Genomic DNA, 26,883 nt, shown 5'->3' on the forward strand with positions numbered 1-26,883 from the left:
AAAAATATACAAGCAGCTCATGTAGCTCAATTCCAGAAAAATAAACAACCCAATCAAAAAATGGACCAAAGAACTAAACAGACATTTCTCCAATGAAGACATACAGGTGGCTAACAAATACATGAAAAGATGCTCAACAACACTCATTATCAGAGAAATGCAAATCAAAACCACAATGAGGTACCATCTCATGCCGGTCAGAATGGCCGATATCCAAAAATCTACAAACAATAAATGCTGGAGAGGGTGTGGATAAAAGAGAACACTCTTACACAGTTGGTGGGAATGCAAACTAGTACAGCCACGATGGAGAACAGCGTGGAGATTCTCTAAAAAACTGGAAATAGAACTGCCATACGACCCAGCAATCCCACTGCTGGACATACACACTGAGGAAACCGGAACCGAAAGAGACACGTGCACCCCAATGTTCATCACAGCACTGTTTGCAATAGCCAGGACATGGAAGCAACCTAGATGTCCACCGGCAGATGAATGGATAAGAAAGTTGTGGTGCATATACACAATGGAATATTACTCAGCTATTAAAAAGAATGCATTTGAATTAGTTCTAATGAGGTGGATGAAACTAGAGCCTATTATACAGAGTGAAGTAAGTAAAAAATACCAATATAGTATATTAACACATATATATGGAATTTAGAGAGATGTTAACGATGACCCTATATGTGGGACAGCAAAAGAGACACAGATGCAAAGAATTGACTTTTGGAATTTGTGGGCGAAGAGGAGGGTGGGATGATTTGAGAGAATAGCATTGAAACATGTATATTATCATGTGTGAAACAGATCGCTAGTCTAGGTTTGATGCATGAGACAGGGTGCTCAGGGCTGGTGCACCGGGATGACCCAGAGGGATAGGATGGTGAGGGAGGTGGGAGGGGGTTTCAGGATGAGGGACACATGTACACCCGTGGCTGATTCATGTCAATGTATGGCAAAAACTACTACACTATTGTAATTAGCCTCCAATTAAAATAAATAAATTAATTAAATTAAAAAAAACTAACTGTCCCTAAATTCAGTTCAGTTCAATTCAGTCGCTCAGTCGTGTCTGACTCTGCGACCCCATGAATCGCAGCACACCAGGCCTCCCTGTCCATCACCAACTCCTGGAGTTTACTCAGACTCATGCCCATCAAGTCGGTGATGCCATCCAGCCATCTCATCCTCTGTTGTCCCCTTCTCCTGCCCCCAATCCCTCCCAGCATCAGGGTCTTTTCCAGTGAGTCAGCTCTTCGCATGAGGTGCCAAAGTACTGAAGTTTCAGCTTCAGCATCAGTCCCTCCGATGAACACCCAGGACTGATCTCCTTTAGGATGGGCTGGTTGGATCTCCTTGCAGTCCAAGGGACTCTCAAGAGTCTTCTCCAACACCACAGTTCAAAATCACCAATTTTTCGGCGCTCAGCTTTCTTCACAATCCAACTCTCGCATCTATACATGAGTCCCTAAATAGTCAGGGGTAAATAATTTTTATCACGAAGACAAGGGCCTGGCACACAGTAGGTACTCAAGTATTTCAGTTTCATGTGAAGATTAAATCAGCTGTCTGAAATTGAATGATTTATTATGACCTCATAAACCCAAGAAGTCTCTCTATTTTTCTCTTAAGTGAAGAAGGGGGACCCATGGTCTTGGCACTGGATGACTCCAATAGAATTGCAAAAGATCTCAACTTCAAAGCACTCACTAAAAGTCTTCAATAACTTTAACATCCAGTAAAATATGTCTTTGAGGTTATATTGTTCAGAAAGCACCTTAGGTTTTCCATTACCAGTCATGAGCAAGTCAGTCTTTTTGGCTGCAGTTCTAGTGTTGATACTTTCCTGCATTTCCTGTTCTGTGTCTGTACTTCATGGCTCTGATGGTCATTTAATTTCAGCTTTTTCATCAGACTGAGTCTTGCAGAAAAATCCAGCCAGCATTTCTGGCACCTTTATGAGCTGATCATGTATTGAATGGGATCTCATTTAACCCTTGGAAGACTGTGATATCTCTTTCCCTCAGAGCTATTATTTGTGGACAAGTGCTCAATAAATTTAATTCTTCACTTAGGGCATAATTTTCCTTTCCTTTCTTTTTTGTTTGAAAGTGAGGAATTTCTATTCAAATGTATACATTTTGAGTATTGATGTCTTGGTTACATGCTTAAGCTGAAATTGTATTTGATTCTGTCTAGATCAGATATATAACACATATATTACTCTCCAGGGCCCTTGGTCTTTTTAATTGATAGAAGTTGATAATAGGCCAGACGAGAATTTCAAGCAAGGCTTTACTGAGGCTTGTGCTGTAGCACAAAGTATGGAAACAAGAAACTGATGCCCTGTTGACTCTTTGAGAAGGGCGGGCTGGTTCCTTAAGTGGGGTGAGGGTAGGGGCGGATTGGTGTTTGAGCCACAGGGGTGACTTAAGTGGTCTGCCCACCGTCTTGTAGGTGCCATGTGCCAAGATCATACACAGTTCCCTGCTTTGCTCCCAGCAGCTCAGAAATGCCAGTTGGCTTGTGGTGTTTTTGTATCTTACTGTCCGTGATCGCCTTTCCACGTGTGCAGGTGTGTTTAGTCCCTTATGGTTTCTTTGTAGTTTGTTGCTCAAGAGACGTTTGTCCAGGTGCAAGCGCTCCCATCGAGGGTCCCAGGTCCCAGCCTGTCTCATAACCTTTTTCTTGTTGCTGTGTCAGCTTAGACTATGTAAGGCTGTAGTCATGCAGTCAGTGGTTGGATGGTTTGAACAACCATGCAGTCTGTTCCTTCCTTAAGCTGATGCCCTCAATGGGCTGACTGTGTAAGGCTCGGTCTTAGTTGGAGTTGGGACTGTAAAGGTGCATGAATGATGTAGTGTCTCCCTTCTGTGTGGCTTAATATTCCTCTGGGGATTCAGAGGTAGGGAGGGCAGTGCCAGCTGGGGATGTGCTGAGCTGGTTCCCATATGGTTAGTATTTGAGATGGGCCGGAAGGATGGGTAGGGTCAGTACTCAGGGTGTCCAGGCAGAGGCCACCTGGGGAGTGTGGACTTAGGTGCTAGTGGGTCACTGGGGGTGTTAAGCTTGTGGACACTCTCAGAGGGGCTGTAAGGAGATCAGGAGGAAATTGTCTTGGGGTAGGGTCAGTGGTGTTGGGAAGGGCTAGGGAAGGAACCAGCAAAAGAAAAATTGCATTATTGAAATAACTAATAGTGAGTGAGATTCTGAAATTATGTTGTTTCAAGAGGAAAACGAATTGGGAGAGAGATGAATTGTGTCAGAACAGGTGAGAGCTGGTACCTAGCTAATGATGGGAGAGGTGGTGTGGAGAGAGAACTCAGGCTGTAGTGGTTGAAAGCCTGCAACCGAGTCCTCAGACCACCATCCATCCATCCTGCCTCCTGGTGGACACGCGCTTGGGGACGGTAGGAGTCACCGTGCCCAGTGTTAGGTTCTCAGTGAGCTTGGATGAGAGGAGGAAGGAATGAATGAATTGCATCTTCCACCAGCTGACATTTGACAGAAATGCAAGGATCTTGTCTTTCTTTTGCTGCAGAACGGTTTTCACGTTTATTTTTTACCTCTTCTTCTTTTTAAGTAGAAGTTTACAATCACGTTTATGACTCTGAGACACAATAGATGGGGTGTCAAGATGTTTAAGGTAGTTAATTACTATTTTTGTGTTGTTTTCTTTCTCAAACATCCTCACATCCTCACGTGCTTGTTTTAGTTGCCCCCCCCCCCCCGCCACTCCGTGTTGGTAAGGATTCAGTTAGCCTGTGGGTCCCAGAGTTACCCATGTTAAAGCTGCTTACAGGGGTCATTTGTTTTTCTCTCATGCAAGAATCCTTGTGAGGCTCTGGGTTTCCTGGGGCTGCTGATACAAAGTACCACAAACCATGTGGCTTAAAACCACAGGAATGTTTTGCTTCACAGTCCTGGAGGCTAGAAGTCTGAAATCAGGGTGTCAGCAGGGAAGGATCCCTCGGAATCAGATAAAGGAGCATCCTTTCTTGCCTCTGCTAGCTCTGAGTGGTTGCAGGCAAACCTTGGCATTCCTTGGCTTGAAAGCCATCATCCCAGCCTCTGTCTCCGTCATCAGGTAGCTGTTTTATTGCGTGTCTGTCTCTGCATTTCTCATGAGGACTCCAGTCATATTGGATTCAGGGCCTACCCTACTCCACTGTGATCTCACTTTAATTGATTATATTTACAACAACCAAATTTCCAAATAAAGTCACATTTTGAGCTAACTGGGCTTAGGATGTATCTTTTTTGTGGGGATACAATTCTCCCCCTAACAAGTCCCACGGCTAGTATGAACCTCCATGGTGTTGGAACTCAGACTCTTCCTCTCCTTAATTTACTCCACTGCATGTGACCTTGACCCAGCTGGCAGCCCCCAAGGCCCAGGCTGGGGTGGACGAAGGTCCTGGTTGCTGTCCCTCCCCAGTGACCTGGATTTAGTCACGTGGCTGCTCCTATCTGCTCAGGCGTCTAGAGACAGAGGGCCTCCTTCCAGGCTACCACGTGCAGGTAAAATCTAGGTTTGTTACCTCAGAAGAAAGAGAGCGGATATCAAGGATAGCCAGCAGTCTCTGCCTCACATTTACAGTTTTGGGGACCTTGGGAAGTGGGAGTGGTCTAAGTTGTGTGTTCAGTTTCTCTACCTCTCTTGCTTTTTTCATTGAATTATGTGTAGCATTTGCAAGACACGGGGGAGTTTCTTGTGTGTGTTCAGCTTTGTAGCAGCTTATAAGACTGTTTTCTTCAGCTACTTTGCATCAGTTAGCTGCTAAGTGGTGTAGAAGATAACAAGAAGTGAGAGGTGTGGCCATTCCTGCTGTGGAGGAGAGAGGGCATTGACTAAGGAGAAGAGGCAGTGATTGTGAAAAGATGCTTGTAAAATATCTTTTAAGAGATAGAAACTTAAGGGCATTCTCTTTTTAGAATGATGACTTGAGGAGATGACTTGAGAATGATGACTTTTAGAATTTATGACAAGCAGTGATGTGATATTGACACACGAGGGGGACAGCAGAGTGGACAGGGTTTGCACTCAGAGTCTCTGTCTTTGGTCTTGTGTTCCCAGCCTGTCCGGTGCCTCCTGCTTTCTGACGGCCTGAGGAGGGCCTTCCTCTCTGTTCTAGCAGTGTTGCATGGTGCTTGGCACATGTGAGACTCAGTTAATGTTTATGAAATAATTTCCTACCAGCTCACCTGTTTATTATTGGTAACCCAAAAGTAAAACAGTGAAAATGTCCAGGTTCTAAATGTACTGGAGTTTGAAGCCATATTCTCTTCTTAGAGAGGAACCAGTACACTTGTTGAGAAGGTAACAAAGAGAGCCCCATGGCCAGGAACTCTTTATTTATCTGTTTTATACATGCACACATACACACACACACACACACATACTATATATATGTATGTATATGTATATTATATATATTCTGTACTATATTATATACTTAGATGTACATAAACTATAATAATAGTATATTATATACTATTTACTATTTCTCATATGAACTAAGACCTAATAAAATTCAGTTGTAAAATGATAGGTAGGTATAAACAATAGGTATAAACATTTTTATTGAAAATTCAAGAGAAGCAGTTGTTTTGTTTGTCCCTAGTTCTTGCAGTATAAACAATCTACATTTTGCCTTTTTCTGTAGAACTTTTTGTTACTTGATGAGGTAACACTGTGCTTCCCTCTGCTGCTATCAGATGGTAAAACTATTGTGGACGTGCAAGCTTTTACAGCTTCTTGGGAAAAGGTAAGAAACCTTCCATTCCAAAACTATAACTGCTAAAAGACAACTGTGACATAGATTTATTGGAGAATTTTGAGATTTTTACACATACTGTAAAATATGACTTGCTCATTTACTGAGAATATGTTATAAAAATTGTCAGAGTCAGGAATAAGGTTTGCAATGAATGGAATAAGGTTTGCAATGAATGGAGATTAAGTGTAAAATCAGCCTGAGGCAATTGACATGCTGCTGTATTTTTCATTTTCAAGAGAGCTTTCAGTGTATTAGCACGTGTTCAACTTGAAGTACATAAATTCTTCTTTTAATTTTTAGCTTATTTTTATTGTTTTATTAGAGAGTATTAAATATAATTTCCTGTGCTATACAATAGGATCACCTTAAAAAAAGATACAGAGCACAAATACATCTTTTCTTGAAAACCCAGATCTAATATTTTGAGCTGAAGTGTGAAGTGTCAGTCGCTTCAGTTGTGTCTGAGTCTTTGTGACCCCGTGGACTGTAGCCCACCAGGCCCCTCTGTCCATGGGATGGACTCCCACTCCAGTGTTTCTGTTGTTGTTGTTCCATCGCTCAGTCATGTCCAAATCTTTGCAACTCCATAGACTAGCACACCAGACTTCCCTGTCCTTCACCATCTCCCAGATGAGTCGATTATGCCATCCAACCATTTCGTCCTCTGTGATCCCCTTCTCCTCCTGCCTTCAACCATTTCGTCCTCTGTGATCCCCTTCTCCTCCTGCCTTCAGTCTTTCCCAGCATCAGGGTCTTTTCCAATGAGTTGGCTCTTCGTATCAGGTGGCCAAAGTATTGGAGTTTCAGCTTCAGCATCAGTCCTTCCAATGAGTATGCAAGATTGGTTTCCTTTAGGATTGACTTGTTTGATCTCCTTGCTGTCCAAGAGACTCTCAAGAGTCTTCTCTAACACTACAGTTCAAAAGCATCAAAAAAAAAAAAAAAAAAAAAGCATCAATTTTTTGGCACTCAGCCTTCTTTATGGCCCAACTCTCACATCCATACATGACTACTGGAAAAACCTTGGCTTTGACTATACAGACCTTTATCGGCAAAGCAATGTCTGCTTTTTAATACACAGTCTAGGTTTGCAATAGCTATTCTTTCAAGGAGCAAGCATCTTTGAATTTCATGGCTGCAGTCACTGTCTGTAGTGACTTCGGGATAAAATCTGCCACTGTTTCCACTTTCTCCCTTTCTATTTTCCATGAAGAGATGGGACCAGATGCCATGATCTTAGATTTTCGAATGTTGCGTTTTAAGCCAATATTCACTCTTTTTCACTCTCCTCTTTCACCTTCATCAAGAGGCTCTTTAGTTCCTCTTTACTTTCTGCCATCATCTGCATGTTTGAGATTGTTGATGTTCTGTCAGAATTCTAGATTCCATTTTGTGATTCATCTAGCTTGGCATTTTGCATCATGTAGTCTGCCTAAAAGTTAAACAAGCAGGATGGCCATATATAGTGTTGACATACTTCTTTCCTGATTTTTAACCAGTCTGTTGTTGCATGTCTGGTTCTAGCTGTTGCTTCTTGACCTGCATATAGGTTTCTCAGGTGACAGGTAATGCGGTCTGGTATTCCCATCTCTTTAAGAATTTTCTACAGTTTGTTGTGATCCACACTGTCAAAGGCTTTAGTCAGTGAAGCAGAAGTAGGTGTTTTTTCTGGAATTACCTTGCTTTTTCTGTGATCTAACAGGTATCAGCAATTTGCTCTCTGGTTCCTCTGTCTTTTCTAATTCCAGTTGTACCTCTGAAATTTCTCAGTTCACGTACTGCTGAAGCCCAGCTTGAAGAATTTTGAGCATTACTTTGCTAGCATGTGAAATGGGCTCAGTTGTGCAGTAGTTGGAACATTCTTCTGTCCATATGGAAATCTAGTAAAAGAAGGAACCTCCCTAAAGTCAGCTAAAGCTGCCTCCAATCCCCAAAGAGATAAGATTTGATGAAGAGGCCTCTAGGACACAGTATCTTAAAATAGGAAAGAGAAAAATGTGGGTTATATTTTGCATATCAATTATGTTGATTATTGTTATATTTTCCACTTTCTAAAAATCTTGTGTTACTTTATTAAAATGGGTAAGTTAAATTAAATTAAAAACTTTAATTTGTAGGCATCAGAGACCCCAACCCTACAAGGACTTTCCTTTACTGTCAGACCTGGTGAACTGTTAGCCGTGGTTGGACCTGTGGGCGCAGGAAAGGTAAGTTATGGCGATGCAACACCACAGCAGCAGCAGCAGCAGCTAAGTCGCTTCAGTTGTGTCTGACTCTGTGCGACCCCATAGACGGCAGCCCACCAGGCTCCCCCGTCCCTGGGATTCTCCAAGCAAGAACACTGGAGTGGGTTGCCATTTCCTTCTCCGTGCAACACCACAACCCCCGTTAAATTCTCAGAATTGAGCCCAGATCTGTGTGTGACTCAGTTTGCACTGAGTGTATCTAGAACAGCCTCTGTCTAGGTGTGTTCCATCGAACATTCATTTTACAAGAATGTTTCATGGCCAAATAAATCAGGATAAACCCCCACTGTCTTTTCCTTCTTGGTGCTTCAAATTGCCCCGTTAGGAACTGCCTGTGGGAAATTTGGACATCTCAGTGAAGAAAATTATTTATGTGACAGCTGTTCAGGATAGACAGAGACAATGGGGACTTCTTTTCATCTTAGCGGCCCTTCCAGGATGTCTGGAGGTCATAAAGGCTCTTCCCAGAAGCTTTGAGCATTTCCTCCTGTGACTTGATGTGATCCCATCAGTGCACGTGTAGTGAAAGTGCAGTCACATGCTGGAGATAAAGGTATAGACGTGAGCAAGACCCCGACTCTGCCTTTCAAAGGCAACCAGTTTCTGGGGCAAGAAAGATATGCAGACATATTATTTCAGCCCAGTGTTGTGAGCACTCTGATGGTTTGGATACATACACACCACATCTGTGTGATGTTGAAGATTGAAAGGAAAGGTGCAAATGCACTTGGTCCGAAACACCAGAATACAGAAATCTAATGTGGGATGTGGGCTTCCCTGGTGGCTTCCCTGGTGAAAGAATCCACCAGCTAATTAAGGAGACACAGGTTCGATCCCTGGTCCCTGGGAAGTTCTCATTTCCCAGTTGTGTAACAGCTAATCCCGTGTACCACAGCTGTTGGGCCTCTGCTCTGGAGCCTGGGAGCTGCAATGACTGAGCCCACGGGCCACAACTGCTGAAGCCTGCCCACTAGAGCCTGTGTTCCTCAATAAGAAAATCCATGCACTGCAATGATGACCCAGTGCAAGCAAAAATAAATAAAAAAGTTAGAATTGTGGTATGGCAGAAACCAACATAGCATTGTGAAAAATAAATGAAAAAAATAAAAGAACTAAAAATAAATAAACTATTTTTTTAAAATATGGGATGTGTACACAAAAGGGTGTTGATTTCCTCTATGATGGGCTTTTGCTCTGCAGACACAGCTCACTTCAGAGTTCTTTCAATTAATCATCTTTGGCTATATTCTTCATACATAGCTTTTTAAGAACAAGTGTTTGTCAAGTAAAGGATACCAGATGCAGGAACAATTGCACTAAATATCAGATATATAAAATACACATCCTGCTGGGCTCTGCTAGAGAAGGATGTTAAGCATTCTCAATTATTCTTTGCTAAGTAGAATTTCATTTGGGGGGATACTCAGGCAGAGTAGATTGTTTATACTGTTAATATATTCCTTTATCAATTGTTTTCATTGACCATTAATGTTAGTTTCAATTATTATTTTTTTGGGGGGGTCTCAATTGAGAGGGCTGTACTTTATCCTGTTGAAGGAAAGGGTTCTATCCTGTATCAAGCACCAGGGTGGGGTTGGCTGTGCTGCGGGGCGTGTTCCAGCCTGAGTGCACCCTGTTCACGTGTGTGTGTTGCCCTCTGTTTCAGTCTTCACTGTTGAGCGCTCTGCTGGGGGAGCTGCCCCCGAGCCAGGGGAAGGTCAGCGTGCACGGGAGGATCGCGTATGTGTCTCAGCAGCCCTGGGTGTTTCCAGGGACTATGAAGAGTAACATTTTATTTGGGAAGAAATATGAAAAGGAAAGATATGAAGAAGTAATAAAGGCTTGTGCTTTGGAAGAGGTGAGTAATGACTTCTAAGTTGCATATACTTGAATTTAAAATAATGATAGTGATTTAAACTACAAGGTTTGTTAAAAGTTCTTTTTTAAAAATGGATTTTTAAATGTTGCTTAATCTTTAAGTTAGTTTTCTGGATAAATAAGCAGGCGTACATATGCTATTGTTTTAATTCTTATAGGTTAATAACATACAGAATACATTATCTGAACAGGGGATTATTTTGTTCTGTGAAGTTTTCATTCACTTTCAACTTTTTTTTAATGGAAAGTTACAAATATTTACAAAAATAGAGAGCATGGTATAATGAACCCTCATGTACCCACCCCCAGCTTCAGCCAGAATCAGCTTGTGGCCGGTCTTGCTGAATCTCTACCCCTGCTCTCTGCCAGCCTCACCCCCACCCCAGAGTACTGTGGAGCAGACCTCAAATTTCCATCTGTAAACATTTCATTATTTTTCTCTAAAAGATAGGAAAGCTTTGGGGAAAAAAATCATTTCTTTATTTCACCTGAAAAATACCTCAAATTCCTGACTATCACCCACCTGCTAGTCTGTGTTTACATGCTGTTGATCATCTCACTGAGAAATCTTCACCACTGTTGGAACCCACACAAGGTCTGCCCCCTGCACTTGGCTGATGCCTCCTTGGTCCCTTTCAGCCTGTGAGTTTCTCTCTCCACTTCATTTTTGACTTGTAATTTATTATTTAAAGAAGGTAGAATTTTCTTTAAATTTCTCTAAAACCTCTTTTAAATACTGCATAATTTTACTGAAGGAGATTGTTTTCAGAAATGACATTGAGTTTCACAGAGAATGGTAAGATGAAAGGTTGAGCTGTACGTTGGGAATTAAATAAAATTAGTGAATAAATAATAACTAAACTTAAGCAATAGAAGAATACAGTTTGGTAAAAAGAAAGGAAAAAGGGTAAATAATGTTAAATACTATGTTACTGTCTCGGGTTGTAAAAAATCAGTGAATAATATCAGTAAAGGTCTCCTGTGGGGTCTGTTCAGTGCAGTCTGGACATCTGACTGCTCTTTTGTACTGTGAGGAAAAGACAGGGACAGATTTTCAAAGGTGTGGTGTTGAAGGCTCTAAATCTCCTTTGTGAGGAAATAGTAATTCTTAAACAATGGCTTGAACATCATAGGTTGTATCAGGTGTTTGTGTGCATGCTAAGTCACTTCAGTCGTGTCCAGCTCTGCAGTGCTATGAACTATAGCCCTCCAGACTCCTCTGTCCATGGGATTCTCCAGGCAAGAATACTGGAGTGGGTTACCATTTCCTTCCCCAGGGGATCCTCCCAACCCAGGAATCACACCTGAGTCTCTGTCTCCTGCATTGGCAGGTGGGTACTTTACCACTAGCGCCACCTGGGAAGCTCTGCATCAGGTGAGCAGCATTTTACAATGATGTGGACAAACAGAATTGCTTGTTTAATGGGCTCGTTTCTTTCTTCCAGGTTCTTGTTCCTGGGTGACTGTACATTTGCAGAAATGATGTCAAGTTAGCACGGATGAGCTAGATTTTTATTAAATGGTCTAGATACCATATAAGAAGGGAAAGCAAACATGGAACAGTGAGAACAGTAGCTTCCATTAATTCAGAGTCCACGTGCAAATCATTTTTCTGCCTTTCACACATGTGTGTGCACACACGTAAAAAGGTTTATGAGTTATTCATTCTTTATGAGTGTCTTCGATATTCCCATCTTCATTTTATAATTATTAAAACTGAGGCCTGTGAGTAGCTCAAGTTCAGATCCTTGGGACCAATGCTTTGCCGCAGCCTCGTGGGGTGACTGGACCACTAACGTGGGCAGTGTTCTGGGGCTTCACCCACATGGGGCATGTGTGCAGCACAGACTTTGGTGGAAGGGGCCCTGAGGACTGGGATGCACAGCAGTTCCTCTGTACGTGATGTGACGGCTATAAACACTGACTGCTCTCCTGTTCTGCTGCATAGTTGGGACATGGAGTTGGGTCCCTCATGCCCATTCCCTCCTTGGCAGGAAGGGAGGCCCAGCGTGGAGAAGTAGCGGAGAGGAGAGTTCTGGCCCCAGCTTCATCACTTGCCTGCTGTCATTCTGGACACGTCCTGTTACCTGCCTGGACCTCTGACGTTTCTGCAGCAAAATGAGGACATTGTGTCAGAGTGTTTTGTTGCTGCTCTGAAATGTCATCTGTGACTCTGATTAACAAGAGATTAGCAAGGTCTTTATGACATCTGGGAACCACTTAGTAATTTATGAGAGCATCTGCTTATCTCCTCTTGGATTCCAGGTATCAGTGGATGGACATAAGGCAGGCACAGGAAATAGTGGTGTCCTGGAGTTAGTCTGGCCATAGACACAGAGACGGCATAAACAGTGCGGTAGAAAAGGCTTGGCCTTTGGAGAGAACAGTGCTGGGTAGTGACTCCAGGTGTTTGTCTCAGTTTCCATTCTTATTAAGTGGGGGAAGGGGTGGGATTACTGTATAAATTACAGAAAATGCCCGTGAAATGCAAACAAACCAGGGTTTCAGTAAGTGGTGGTTGCTGTTGCTATTCTAACCTTTTTCTCTTCATCCATCCATCAATCCATCCATATAAATATAATAAAGATTTCTCCTTATTGTTCTCCTTACTCCCACCTCCCCCAAATCCTGGAGGAAAAGCCATAAAAAAGCAGTATTTATTTATTAAAAATTTGTATATTTTAATTGTAGGATAATTACAATATTGTGGTGATTTTTGCTATACATCAGCATGAATCGGTCATGGGTATACATATGTCCCCCCATCCTGAACCCACTTCACACCACCCTACTCACCCTATGCCTCTGGGTTGTCCCAGAGTACTGACTTTGGGTGCCCTACTTCATGCATCAAAGTTGCACTGGCCATCTATTTTACATATGTTAATATACATGTTTCAATGCTATTCTCTCAAATCATCCCACGTTCACCTTCTCCCACTGAGTCCAAAAGTCTGTTCTTTACTTCTGTCTCCTCTGCTGTCTTGCATGTAAGATCGTCATTACTGTCTTTCTAAAAGCAACATTTTTTATATAACATATGTTAAAAACAACTAAATGTATTATACTAGATGAGATTGAAGTAATCGTTTAAGTTCATTGAGCTGAAAACTTTTCTGTAACAAAATAGGGAGACATGAAGTAATCACATTGGCAACATCAATTCAGGCTGATGACATCAACTCCAAGGTCTAGGAGTCAGAAGATTCAGAAATTGAGTCCCAGTTTCTGTGTTGATCAGGTGTGAGGTTTTGACTTATTGATCCTTACAAGCCTGTTACTTCATCTGTAAAATGGAAATAATAAGACTATCAACTTCATGAGGTTGTTTTGAAGATGAAATGTGGTCGTGAGTTTAAACCCCTGATTGCTAGGGACTCTGTAAGTATTAGAATGATTTTGAAAACAAATTAATTCTTAATTATAAGTTCAGTCAGTTTCTGGTAAAATTACATCCATAAAATGTGACATGTAAGAAAGAAGGTATCTGAATATTAACTTCCATTGTTTGAGTTGGTATTTCTATAGGTGCTCTACACATAGTACATTATATAAATCAACAATAATAATATTCTGTTACCATAATATAAGCAATATAGTGTGCAACATTTATCTCCATGTTATCTTTAAGGCTTTTGAAATGTTTAGTGAAAACATATTTAAAGGTATCAAATTGATTAATTCTAGTTTAATATTTTTCCACATAGATCACTTACTTGGGCATTTTCTTTTCAGACTGCCTTGACAACCATAGGATAGTAAGCTTATTGATACTTACATGTCTAAAAATAGAGGCCTTCAAGTCTTAAGTTACTTAAGCGTTGTCTTCATTTCAAACATACCTTCAGTCACCACCTGGACAGCATGATGTGAAAGAGCAGAAGACTCTGAACTGACATGAGCTGGTTCAGATTTCAGCTCTTCTGTTTAAAAGCTGACCGCCCTCAGACCAGTGATGTGACCTCACTCAGTCTCAGTTTCCTCATCTGTGAAGTGGGGCCAACACTGACTGTGCAGGTTGCTGTGAGGATTAGAGATAATCAGCATCAGGTTCCAGCACAGAGCTTGGTCCAGAGATCTTACCCCCCAGGAGCTGTGAGACTCCATGTGCGCGTGTACAAATGATGGAGCAGAATAGGACGGGTCCTTCATGAGAAATGAGAGATGTAAACAGAACCCAGCAGGAAGAGAGATGAGTCCAGGATGGTTCCATGGGAGAGTGTGTTTAGGCTGAGCCTGGAAAGATGGGCAGGATATTGACAGGTTGTGAGAGAAAGAGCGATTCCAAATGGAGGAAAAGCTGTGAAGGAAGCAGGGCTCCTGCTGTTTGACTCTGGAACCCAGTGCTCCTCTGCCAGGGCTTCATATCTGGCCCTTGTTAACCATTTCAGCAATCTGCTCCAAGGTGTCTCTACTGTGAGTCTCCACCATCACTGAAGAGCCCTTGATGTGCTTCTGGATGGATGGCATCAAACCAGCATCGCCATTTCCTAGTTTGCCTCTAGTTTGTGTGTCTGCTGTTCAGTGAGAATTGGTTACATTTTTGGGCTTCCCTGGTCGTTCAGACAGTAAAGAATCTGTCTGCAATGCAGGAAGACCTGGGCTCACGCCCTGGGTTGGAAAGATTCCCTGGAGAAGAAAATGGCAACCCACTCCAGTATTCTTCCCTGGAGAATTCCATGGACAGAGGAGCCTGGTAGGCTGTAGTCCATGGGATCACAGAATTGGACATGATTGAATGACTAAACTTACTTACTTAACTTAGAGGTAACAAATATGAATAAGAACACTTTCCTGTCTGTGGAAGGAACTATAATATATGCTAAACTCAGGCTTTTCCCCTTTAATCAGAACATGTTGGCTGAGAAATCAACTTGACTTGGTTTTACTTCAAATCCTCCAAAATGTTTTTCCCCTTCGTGGCTTGTTCATATATAATGTGCAGAGTCAACAACACATTCAAAGTATTACTACCAGACTCAGAGATAGTTTTTTATGTCCTGGAAAGAGAGGCCGTGAGTGCTTTTTCTAGAATGTGGTTAAGATTGCTATATTACAACGTGGTGCTATGTTAAGAAAAAAAGCATTTGAACAACATAAAATCAAAGCATAAAAACTAAGCGGAACCAAAAAAAAAAAAAAAACTAAGCGGAATAGTTTGCAAGGACTGTCAACAGTAAAAGAGAGGCCAAGTAATTCTGTGTTGTGTGCATGAGGCTGAGAATTTAACATAAAGCTCATTTTTTCAATGAAAACCAAAAGCAAGAGATGGTATTAATTTCTGAGCCCAAGAAAGAAAGAATGTGAGGTAATTATAAATTATCACAATAGAGCATTTGCTGCCTTTCATCAGATGCACCTCCATTAAGATTTGAGTGAGTGGAGAACCTGTGTGTGTGTGTGTCTTTGTGGTTGTCAGGGAGGGTTACGATGGAGTCTCTTTCTTCCATGGTGGTCATGTGCTATGTATATTATGATTCACACTGTAAACAGGGTCCTACTATTGGCTTGACGAGAAAATAGGGATCAGTCACCAACAACAAGTTATAATCAACTCATGTCCTTTTTTCATTTGTGGAGGTGTTCACATACTTCTTTAGATTCTCACAGCATCCTTGAGTTCAGTGACTCTGGTTTCTGCAGCACATTCTGTAGAAGAGGAAAATGAGACTTAGGGAGGTCAAAGGACTTGTTTGCCATGGTGGCACCAGTGAGCTACTTCCTTTCTCCCCTGATTTGCTGCAGTAGAGACAGAGAAGTGAGGACTTCATCTGCAGAAAGGTACTGCTGTGCATCCTAGGTTGAGGCATGAGGGGTTTATTAGAGAAAAACTCCAAACTCTGTCTATGACAGAATGTGCCAATTGATAATTATAGGCAACCTAAGACTTCTAATATAATACCATGTAACTTAAGTCTAAGGCAGAGGAACCAGAGATCAAATTCCCAACATCTGTTGGATCGTAGAAAAAGCAAGAGAATTCCAGAAAAGCATCTACTTCTGCTTCATTGGTATGAGAAATTCTTTCACTGTGTGGATCACAACAAAGGGTGGAAAATTCCTAGAAGAGATGGGAATACCAGACCACCTTACTGGCCACCTGTGAAACCTATATGGAGGTCAAGAAGCAACAGTTAGAACTGGACATGGAACAACGGACTGATTCCAAATTGGGAAAGGAGTACAAGGCTGTATATTGTCACCCTGCTTATTTAACTTATATGCAGAGTACACCATATGAAATGCCAGGCTGGATGAAGCACAAGCTGGAATAAAGATAGCTGGGAGAAATAGCAATAACCTCAGATATGCAGATGACCCCACCCTTATAGCAGAAAGCGAAGGGAAACTAAAGAGCCTGTTGATGAAGGTGAAAGAGGAGCGTGAAAAAGTTGGCTTAAAACTCAACATTCAAAAAACTAAGATCATGGCATCCAGTTCCATTACTTCATGGCAATAGATGGGGAAAGAATGGAAACAGTGACAGACTTTATTTTCTTGGGCTCCAAAATCACTGCAGATGGTGACTGCAGTCATGAAATTAAAAACATTTGCTCCTTGGGAGAAAAGCTATGACAAACCTAGACAGCATATTAAAAAGCAGAGCCATTACTTTGCCAACAAAGGACCATATAGTCAAAGCTGTGGTTTTTCTAGTAGTCATGTATGGATGTGAGAGTTGGACAATAAAGAAAGCTGAGTGCAGAAGAATAGATGCGTTTGAACTGTGGTGTTGGAGAAGACTCTCAAGAGTCCCTTGGACTGCAACGAGATCAAACCTGTCAATCCTAAAGGAAATCCAACCTGAATATTCATTGGAAGGACTGATGCTGAAGCTCTGATACTTTGACCACCTGATGCGAAGAACTGACTCATTACAGAAGACCCTGATGCTGAAAAAGTTTGAAGGCAGGAGAAGGGGATGACAGAGGATGAGATGGTTAGATGGCATCACCGACTCAGTGGATGTGAGTTTGAACAAGCTCCAGGAGATGGTAAAGGACAAGGAAGCCTGGAGTGTTGCGTTCCATGGAATCACAAAGAGTCAGACACAACTGAGTGACTGAGCAACTACTTAAGCCTGATTATCTCATCATTTTGGGAATGTTCTTGTCATCTATTCTTCTTTTACCCCATAGTACGCTGGGGAAAATAGGCTGATTTGTCTATTTGCTTCTTAAATAATATTAAAACATAACTTTTGATTGATTTCCACATCCTCAAGTTACAACTTTATTTCCTTCTTAACTTTGAGTTTTTCCTACTTTCACAGACAAGCATCTACTTAGTCCATCTGATCTGCTGGGTGTCCTTTGAGCACACTGTTTCTTTCCTTTTGATTTTCCTGCCCAGCTTGCTCTTTCTGCTCCCATTTCTTGTACAGACTTTGTCTACCACTCACTTTAAGTATCACTGTGAAGACTTCGGTCAGGTGCTATCCCTTCTCTGAAAGTGGGAAGCTGAGCCAGAAATCAGCAAAATATCTTTTTAAGAGACACTCTTTCCTTGATAAAAACAAGTCCTGTGCCTTTGCCAGCCTGGGCCACCGGCTCTCATACCTGTATCTCTAGCACAGACCTTCACACTTGCCTGTCCAGCTGCACCGTGACATCACCGAGAGGTCATCTCAGTTTGTCCACAAGCGAAGTCTCCTAAACCTTCAACCACCATCTTCCCCAGCTCAGTAAATGGAGACCCTGCCCTTCGCCTTCCTCACCCCAAACACCACAGTCTCCTCTTCTCTTACAACCCACACCCATCCCATCAGCAGATCTTTCAGATTCCACCTTCAACATGTGCCTGGAATGTAACCCCATCTTTCCATTCCCACTGCTCTCACTCTGGTCCTGACCACCATCATCTCTCACCTCGATTATTCCAGTAACCTCCTTACTTGTATTCATGCTCACCCTTCCCCATTTACTATCTTTTTCTGTAAAGCACAGGAGTGATTTCCTTAACACCTCAAACAGGTCTGTCCTCCCCCTCCTCCTGTTACTGGAGTGACCCCAGGCTCTTCCTGCTCTGTCTCCGCCCTCACTCCTCTCATTCTTACTGGGCTCTGCTCTCCTGCCTCATTGTCCTGACCCCCATGGGCATCTCCCGGGGCCCCTGCACCCGCCCTTCCCTCTGTGAGGAGCAGCCTCTCCAAGTCTGCCTGAGCCCCTCCCCACCCCAGATCTGCTCACACCCCCTCTGAGCAGAGCCCTCCGACCCCAGTGTGGACTCACTTCCCTCCTTCACTCTCCACCCCCCTGAGCCGGCTTGCTTTTCCTTCCTGTCCTCAGTCCTTGTGCTCAGGTTAATTTTCCATATCGTCTATCTCCCATCATGGAAAGAAACCCTAGGAGCTTTGTTTCTTCACAACTGAGTTCATTGTGCCCAGAGCAATGCCTGTCATACAGTAGGTCCTCCGTAAATATCTGTTAAAATGGTCAAATGCATAGATGCTGTGAAAAACTACAGAATGAAAACAAATAAAAAGCACTGAGAGGATTTTTTTTTTTTTTTAATGATCAAGGTCACAGTTCAGTTCCTCTGACTTATATCCACTGCTCTGGCTTCCCAGGTTGCTCGGTGGGAAAGAATCCACCTGCCAGTGCAGGAGACACAGGAGACACGGATTCGATCCCTGGGTCAGGAAGGTCTCCTGGAGGAGGAAATAGCAAACCACTCCAGTGTTGTTGCCTGGGGAATCCCAGGGACAGAGGAGCCTGACAAGCCCTAGTCCATGGGGTTACAAAGAGTTGAATATGACTTAGCAGCTGAGCATCTATTCACGTTAATCAAATACTTGTATGAGGAACTAATGCTAAAAGTGTAAGATGGTAGTAGAACACAATTTATGTCTTTTTCCCTTTTCTACCTGTATAGGATTTACAGCTTTTGGAGGAAGGAGATCTAACTGAGATAGGAGAAAGAGGAACCCCGCTGAGTGAAGGACAGAAAGCCCGGGTCAGCCTCGCCAGGTAAATGGGGTTTCAGTTGCCATCCTGCCCCTCCTCCCCCGCGGCTCCTAGTGGACGTCAGCACACAGACCCCACTCACCAGGTGGGTCTGTGTGAAGCAAGGTCTTGGCCCTTTCCATGGGCTTGTAGTAGGAACATGAAGTTGTTGCACACCATCATGACCCAGAGAGGAGACCCAGGGAGTGTGAAGTGTCCTCTCCTGATGTCTCTCTACGTTTTCTAGAGCCGTCTATCAGGACGCAGACATCTACCTCCTGGACGATCCGCTCAGCGCAGTGGATGCGATAGTCAGCAGGCACTTGTTCGAACAGTGAGTTTGCTCGTGTTTTCTATCATTTCTTCTTTCCAAGAGCCCTGTAGAGATGAGGAAAGAGAGCTCAGGAAGGTCTTTGTGCTCCAGGAGACTCAGCTCCCTCTTCCCTGGTGTCCCTCCCTCCCCTCTCTTCCCTCCACAGAAGATCCATCTTAGAGAAATCTTGCCTCATGATGAGGTCAGGACAGGAAAATACAGGTGCTTCCAGTGTGTGGGGGCCAGTGGGGTCCATGCTTTAGGGAGTGACAAATAGCTGGCAGTTTTCCTCCTGCTACTTGCAGTTGATTACCAGACACTTCAGGTGGATCCAGACCCCAGGAATAAGAAAGATAATGTAGGGTATTTAAATCAGAGAGTGAGACTCTATAACCTGGTACTTGGCTGCCAGTTTTTTTCCTCCATCATTTGCTTAAGGCATGTTAGAAGCGAAGTTTTCGGTACTGACATAGGGCTTCCATGGAAAATCCCTGTTGGTTTATGCTTGTTATTCTATCACTTTGGAAATAAAATCTTTATTAAGTCTAGACTTAATAAAGTCTAGAATTTGAGAATCATTTATTGCACATGTGAGTGTGATTTCAATAATTTCATATTATTTCATGGATGCTTACTAGAATTAATACTTAGACCTACAATGTACTGTCACCTATAATCTGGCTTAAGTCTTGACTTTCATTCCTGTTTTTAAAATGTAGAACTTGTCAGTGGCTCCTGATTGGCTATACAATGATTAAAGTAGAACAACTCTGATTCTTTTCTGTGTATAATGTGTCCTAACACACACTGACTGAGGCCTCTTATGGAGTCTAATCTGGCCTTTCTGAAAGCCTTGCGAACTTGTTTTTTTCCTAAAACAGCCTCCACATCTCCTCCAGGGTCAGGTCGCTTGCTGTTGTTCACTTCATTAAAGCCAATGAGCCTTCCAGCTGCACTTTAAGTGCAACAGGGTAATAAACACCCTGCACTTAAAAACATTGTGCTGTGTGCATTGAGATCAATGCCTTACTGCACAAAACCTCTTAGTTTACAAGGAGGACGGTGAGCCAGGAGAGAAGGACCCACACTAGGCAGAATAAGGGAGAGGAGGATGCCCAGCTCTCATTCTTGCTTCTGAGGAACGTGTCTTTACGTGGAGTTTGTTAAGACAGATGCTTGGGGGAAAGCACAGCAGAGTCAGGGTTTAGAGTGTTTTAATACAGGATAGTAAGTGCTGAAAGTAAAGTGGAAGTGTCAGCTGGAGGCTTTCACTGAAGTTGGAAAGCTCACTGTGCCTGGGGCTGGGCAGGCAGTGACCTGGGGCCTGCAGGCTGGCCAGGTGCATGGAGGCTGAGAAGAGGACCCAGTCCTTTGCTGAAGCAAGAGTAGAAAATCAGGTGTGGAGGAAGCAGGGCTGTGAGGAGAACAGCAGGCACGTCCTCGCCTGGAGGAGGCGGGATGTGCAGCAGAGAGAAGCTGTTTGGAAATTCTGTCAGGTCCTATGATAGTTTCTAGGACTGTGTCCATCCAGGCTGCTCTCACAGACCAGAGCTGGGTGGCTTAGAAATAACAGAAGTTTATCTCTCAAGGTTCTGGAGGCTGGGAAAGTCCAAGTCAGGGTGCTGAAAGAGTCAGTCTGGTGAGGGTCCGATTCCTGTGTCCTCACGTGGTGGCAAAGGTGAGGAGCCGTGTGGGTCCCTTTTATAAAGACACTAATCCCATTCTTGCAGCTCCACCCTCATGACCTGGTCCCTCCCGATGGCCACACTTCCTAATACCAGCACAGTGGGGATTAGGTCTCAATGTATGACTTTTGAGGAGAAAAACATTCAGTCTGTAGCAAGTTGTCACAGATGGGGGTGCTCAAAGAATAGAAATTAATTTTCTCACAGTTCTTGAGGCTACAGATTCAAGGTGTGGGTGGTTTGGTTTCTCCTGAGACCTCTCTCCTTGGCTTCTGACCGCATCCCCCTTGCTGTGTCCCCACACCGCCGGGGTTTTCTCTAGTTGCAGCGGGCAGGGGCTGCTCTCTATTGTGGCGCGTGGGCTTCTCACGGCGGCGGCTCCTCTGGTTGCAGAGCTTGGCTCTGTGGTGTGTGGGCTTCTCACGGCGACGGCCCCTCTGGTTGCAGAGCCCGGCTCTGTGGCGCTCGGGCTCAGTAGCTGAGGTTCCTGGGCTCCAGAGCGCAGGCGCAGTAGTTGTGCTGCAGGGGCTGAGGTGCTTTGTGCCTGTGGGCTCTTCTGGACCAGGGAGGGATTCTGTGTCTCCTGCCCGGGTAGGTGGATTCTTTGCCACTGAGCTACCAGGGAAGCCCCTATTTGTATATTTTTGCTTATATGTCTGTTGCCTTAGGAGACTGACCTAAGAAAACATTGGTATAATTTATGTCAGAGGATGTTTTGCCTGTAATCTCTACTGGGAGTTTTACGGTGTCACGTCTTATGATTAAGTATTTAAGCCATTTTGAGATTATTTTTGTGCATGGTGAGGGGGTGTGTTCTAATGTCATTGATTTACATGCTTGTGTCTCTGTCCTTGTATCTTAGTCTCTTCATCTAAGCATACCAGTCAGATTAGATTAGATCCAGTATAATTAAGGGTAATGATTACCTCTTTAAAGTCCATGACACCAAATTCTAAGGTACTGATGACTCAGGTGACCACATGTGAATCTGAGGGGACATGATTGGTTTACACCAAGTCCAGAATAGCAAAGTAGAGACTTCAGCAGAGTCAGCAAATGTGAGAGGGAGGCCTGTGATTAGCTCTGGGCTCTGGACACTAGGAACTGGCTAGGAGCTGGGATTCCACGTCCACTGAGCGGGTGTTGTTAGACTTTGGTGGAACCTGTCCTTGTATAGAACATGCTTAGTGTTGGGGTGATAAAAGAGTTGTGGAGATGGATGGTGGTGATGGCTGTACATCAGTGTGAATGTACTTAATGCCACTGAGTTATATGCTTAAAACGGCAGAAATAGTAAATTTCATGTTAGGTATACTGTAACACACATACAAACCTGAATAGCAGCACAGAATCTTTGAGAACAAGAGAGAACAGGGCAGATGACATATGGCATGGTCTCCAGCTCTGATCTGATCCCTCTTTCCCAGCCTCTCCTGTTCATGGCTTGATGAGTTTTCCCTTAGAGAAGTGCCTTGTGTCTTGTCATGAGTTCAGTGACAGGAGCTCGTGCTGTGATAGGGATTCCCCACCTCCATCCTCCTGGCATCATGAGTATCTCAGTCTCCTTGTTCCGAGCACCCCATCCTGAGCTCACAAATGTGTGTTACCCCATCTTTTGAGCGTCTGCACAAGTTCTCCCTCAGGGCAGGAACAGATTCTGCTGGTCATTGCATCCATGTCACAGGGAAGGGAGAGCAAGGCATTTTGGTGCCAAGTACAGTGTACTGATTGCAGAAGTTCTCCTGAGTTCTTTTTCAAACACTGGAGATATTTATAAAATCCTCTCAAATATTTTGAGTATACCACTTTGGATATATACTTGATAGAAGCAAGCTTAAGACTGTTGTTTGTAATCAGAACCACATTCTCTAGGGAAACTTAAAGCAGAAAGCGTGAAAGCAATTTAGGAAACCACTTAGCAGCAACTGGAGAGTGTTCTCAAGTCAGAGAATCTGATGGAACAATATGCTGTGAGATATGGTGGTCGTGTGGAAGCTTAGTCATGGGGAGGGTTTTGTATTATAAATGAATGACTCACACATCTACTTGCTGTTAACAGTTTCCTTCAGTCATGAACTGTTGTCCTTTAATGGACCAGAACCTGGCGGTCCGGAGTCGACGATGAGAAAGTGAAAGAAGCAAAGAGGCTAATATTCCCTGGGTTACATAGCCAGCTTTTGCATTCCAGGGAAATAGAGAGATAAAGCAAAAGAGAGGAAGAGAAAGAAAGAAAGACACGAGGACCAAAGCTCTGATGGAGCAAAGGTGTTTTAATCAACATGGCATGGGCATATATACTGTCTTACAAGGTAGTTATTCTCAGCAAAGATAAAGATTAAAATTCCAGATTTACAAAACACAAAGAGTTCTCTCTATTAAAGAGAGAAGAGGGTACTTATCACCATAATGAGAAACTAAGAAAGGAAATGCCTGGATTCCCCAGCCCTGGAAAGGTGTGTCTCTCCTCTTAATTCCTGAATATTCAGGAATTAATAGGAGCCAAAGGTTTCCTGACAGATCCAAAATAGCACACAGGAAGACTCTTGTTAAATGCTTCCTGACAATTCCCCCTATTTTATTATATTTGTACGAAAAAAAGGTCCTGACCAAATGAGTTTGGTTAGTATTAACCAACCTTATAGAAAGGCGATGATAAACAACAAATACAATTATCAAGACAATCACCAAAGTTACAGTTCCAGACCCGATGCTGTGGATAATACTTTGAAACCATCCTCGTGGGTCTAGCCCAGATAATTTGTTCAGCTAAAGTTTCCAAGTTAGTGGAAGAGGGCAGACATTTAGAAAAAGTTTCAAAGATTTTCTTTCGCAGTAATTGTACATTCAGAGAGTCATTATCGTGTAAATGAAATTTGATTTGTTCTCAGTTGTAGGTACTATGATTGAATTGAACAAGAGTAACACAAAATTGGCAATTAATACAAGTTACAGAATGTAAAGTCTTATTAAATTGTAAATTTCCTATGGCCATAACAAAAGGAAGTGGGACACAGGCCTGTATAAAATATGACTGATTATAGCGAAAGAAATAGTTACTATGACCACGACTGGTCTCTGTGAAATGTCTAGTCCAAGTTTCAAGTTCTTCGGTGCTGGCAGCAAGTTTCCTGATGCCCATTGTTTAGGCTCAATTTGTTTATCTAGGACAATTTGAAGGAGGGGGGGATGTCATTCCACTGTCAAGCCATCCAAGAAGTCCTTTGTCATGGTAATGTTTCAATGTGGTGTTAGTAACCTTTTTTTTTTTTTTGCTCATTGCTCAAATTTTATTTCCAGAAGCACAGTGTTCTTTGCTTTTACAAAAGAAAATGTGATGGGATATTATTAGTTAGCCACATATTTTTCAGGAGAAAGCATTCATGATATACTGCTGCTGCTGCTGCTAAGTCACTTCAGTCGTGTCCGACTCTGTGCAACCTCATAGAGGGCAGCCCACCAGGCTCCCCCATCCTGGGATTCTCCAAGCAAGAACACTGGAGTGGGTTGCCATTTCCTTCTCCAGTAACCTTTTACATAATGTTTTTTGTTCTTTCCCTAACTCTTTCCCTAAAGTTTCATTAGTAAACTTGGTTTACAGACAGAAAAAACGGCAGCAATGTTCGAAAGTCTTCTTTTGGAGGCAGGGTGGAAGCCCAAGTTTGTCGGCTGAGGTTTATGCATAATTTTCCAGGGCCCAGGCAATGGAAGGACTTCACAGCCTAAAGAAATGTTAATTAGTTTTCCCTCTTCCCCTGGGTGTGAGGGTTCCAGGGAGGGGACATATGGGTGCAGTCATTGGTTGATGGGTCTTGGTCTTTTCTCCATGCATTTTATGACCTGTAATAAAGGGAGGTTGGGTAAGTAAGTTAGTTAACCTGGCCTGAGCAGGGGTCGCGCAGGCCAACAGAGCATAGCATTAAGAAGATTTTCAGGACTCTGAGGCATTCCCTGTTGAGAAATCAGATTTTTAACTTGATTAATAAAGGTTTTTATTTGTCCCCAAGAGGGGAGGTCATAGGGTTGATGCCGCCGATGGCGGTGCTTTCTGGAGATCTTTAGAGCCACCATGGCCCATATTGGAATTTCTTCTTCCTGGGGTTCTTCTTGTTTCGTCTCCATTTTGAATGTCAGGGGCCCCCTTGGGTCGAATTTTCCAAGGAAAAAGTTTGTTGGATCCATCTGGGGAAATACAAGTATATCCCTTTCCCTGTAAGATTAATTTCCCAGATTTCTATTGATTATTGAACCCATCTTGGTACCAAATGGGCAGAGGAGGAGAAGTGTCCTTCAGTTCCTCGAAATGTCTTCCTGCTCTTGTTAAAATGTTTCCCTGTGGTAGGTTTAAAAAATTTAAAACAAATAAAGCTCTATTAACAATAGTTATAGGTTTAGAAAATATGTTATGTTGGAATCTAGTAAAGTCTGCTTTAGATAAGGAAGACAGTAATGTCCCCCTTCTTTAATTTTTTTTTTATTTGTAACTTTAGTGTGTGATGTGTTCATTAGACTATGTCTTGTGTCTGTGGATTATAAGGAATACCTGTAATATGTTTAATAGAAAAAGATTGTAAAAATTGTTTAAAGTGTCTAGAAATATAGGCAGGGCCATTGTCTGTTTTAATAGAACTAGGAGTTTATGGTGGAGGTTTCTATATTTTTTAATGTAAAAACTGAATATATAGAATCAGAGACTATATTGATGGGGTAAGGATGTAGGCAAATAACTTGAATAAGAGCATATAATTCATTTTGTTGAGCAGAATGGAATTTAGTGTAAAAGACTTTCTATTTTTTAAGAGACCAGAATGAAGCTTTGGCATTTTTAGTCCCATCTATATAAAAGAAATGTGAGAAATAATAAATTCAGTGTTTTTGAAGAAATTCCACAGCTTACCAGAAGGATAATGAAATGATATTTCTCCAAAATATTTTAGAAAAGCTAATTGGAAACCAGTAGAAGTTTGTAATGTGTTCTCAAATTGAGATTTATATGTAATAAAGTTTTATTAAAGTATAAAGGAGATAGAGAAAGCCTCTGACATAGGCATCAGAAGAGGGCAGAAAGAGTACCCCCCTGCTAGTCTTTAGCCAGGTGTCATATAACTACCAGCAATCTGCTTAATTAGAGAAAGGAAATGTCTCAAAACTGAAGAGAATAGCACCAGGCCCCTCACCCACAACATGCATTTTGAGATAACCTTGACACCTGGTGAGTTGTCCGGGGCCACAAAATGATTGACATGAATCTTGAAGAAAGGCAGGTTTTCAAGCAAATACAGTTTCGTTAACATAGCTTAAGAGAACATTTGCATGAGTAAAACATACTGATTTGTCAAGTAGGTTTTGAGCCTTAGGCGGAACCGACTTAAAGACAGAGTCTGGGGTAAATACATAGTTCATTAACATACTCTAAGACAAACATTTCCATAAGAAAAATGCAACTGTTAGCTCAAGGTTTGAGAAGAGTTAAGTTTGGGTGGAACCAGGTGTCCTTATGGCAACACAGAATTTTAAGAGAAACCTCTTTTAAAATTTGTATAGAGAAGGAAAAAAAAAGAAGAAATATCACTAGTTTGTTTCCTCCTGCCACTTAAGAGAGATAAAAATGTCTGACACTTGCCCCCTATTTTCTACATTTGGAAACCCCTGGTCTTCCTGCCTGTTAAGTCAAATTAGATTGGCCAAGTGAAAGACCGAAGGTTTGTGGGGGCAGGGGCCCAAAAAGTCCAGTAGGTATTCTAGAGGGGACTGCTTGAGGGTAAAGGAGAAAGTCAGGTATATCGACAGCAGCATTGCCGGATGTTGAGGGTTTGAGGGAAAAGATGGAATTTGCCCTTGGTTTTTGTTGAAGGGGACCTGGGGGGGGGCTCTCCTTCTTGGAGTTTCCCAGAATAGATTTCCCTTCAATATCAAATTTAGATTTAAACTCTCTGGCCCAGTGCATTCCTCTATGGCAGCAGGGGCAGACTTTTAGAGGTTTTTTGTTAACTTTCTTCGAGAAGTCCCTTTTTAAATGGTTCTTATCGCCACATG

The 26,883-nt window shown here is 42.6% G+C and overlaps 1 protein-coding gene across 2 annotated transcripts in view; it reads left to right on the forward strand.

Annotated features, from left to right (window-relative positions):
- LOC122447477 (ATP-binding cassette sub-family C member 4-like) overlaps positions 1-26,883 on the forward strand; it is a 1,659,665-nt gene that overhangs the window by 1,127,527 nt on the left and 505,255 nt on the right. The window contains exons 9-13 of one of the 2 annotated variants that reach the window (XM_043478130.1): positions 5,670-5,771; positions 7,901-7,990; positions 9,696-9,887; positions 18,782-18,876; positions 19,100-19,186. The exons of the other annotated variant lie outside the window; for it this stretch is intronic. Of the exons in view, the coding sequence (XP_043334065.1) occupies positions 5,670-5,771; positions 7,901-7,990; positions 9,696-9,887; positions 18,782-18,876; positions 19,100-19,186 (566 nt within the window). The remainder of the gene's footprint in view (positions 1-5,669; positions 5,772-7,900; positions 7,991-9,695; positions 9,888-18,781; positions 18,877-19,099; positions 19,187-26,883) is intronic. 2 annotated transcript variants of the gene reach the window in all.

This window comes from Cervus canadensis, chromosome 9, assembly GCF_019320065.1.
Source record: "Cervus canadensis isolate Bull #8, Minnesota chromosome 9, ASM1932006v1, whole genome shotgun sequence".
In the NCBI taxonomy this organism is placed as follows: Eukaryota; Metazoa; Chordata; class Mammalia; order Artiodactyla; family Cervidae; genus Cervus; species Cervus canadensis.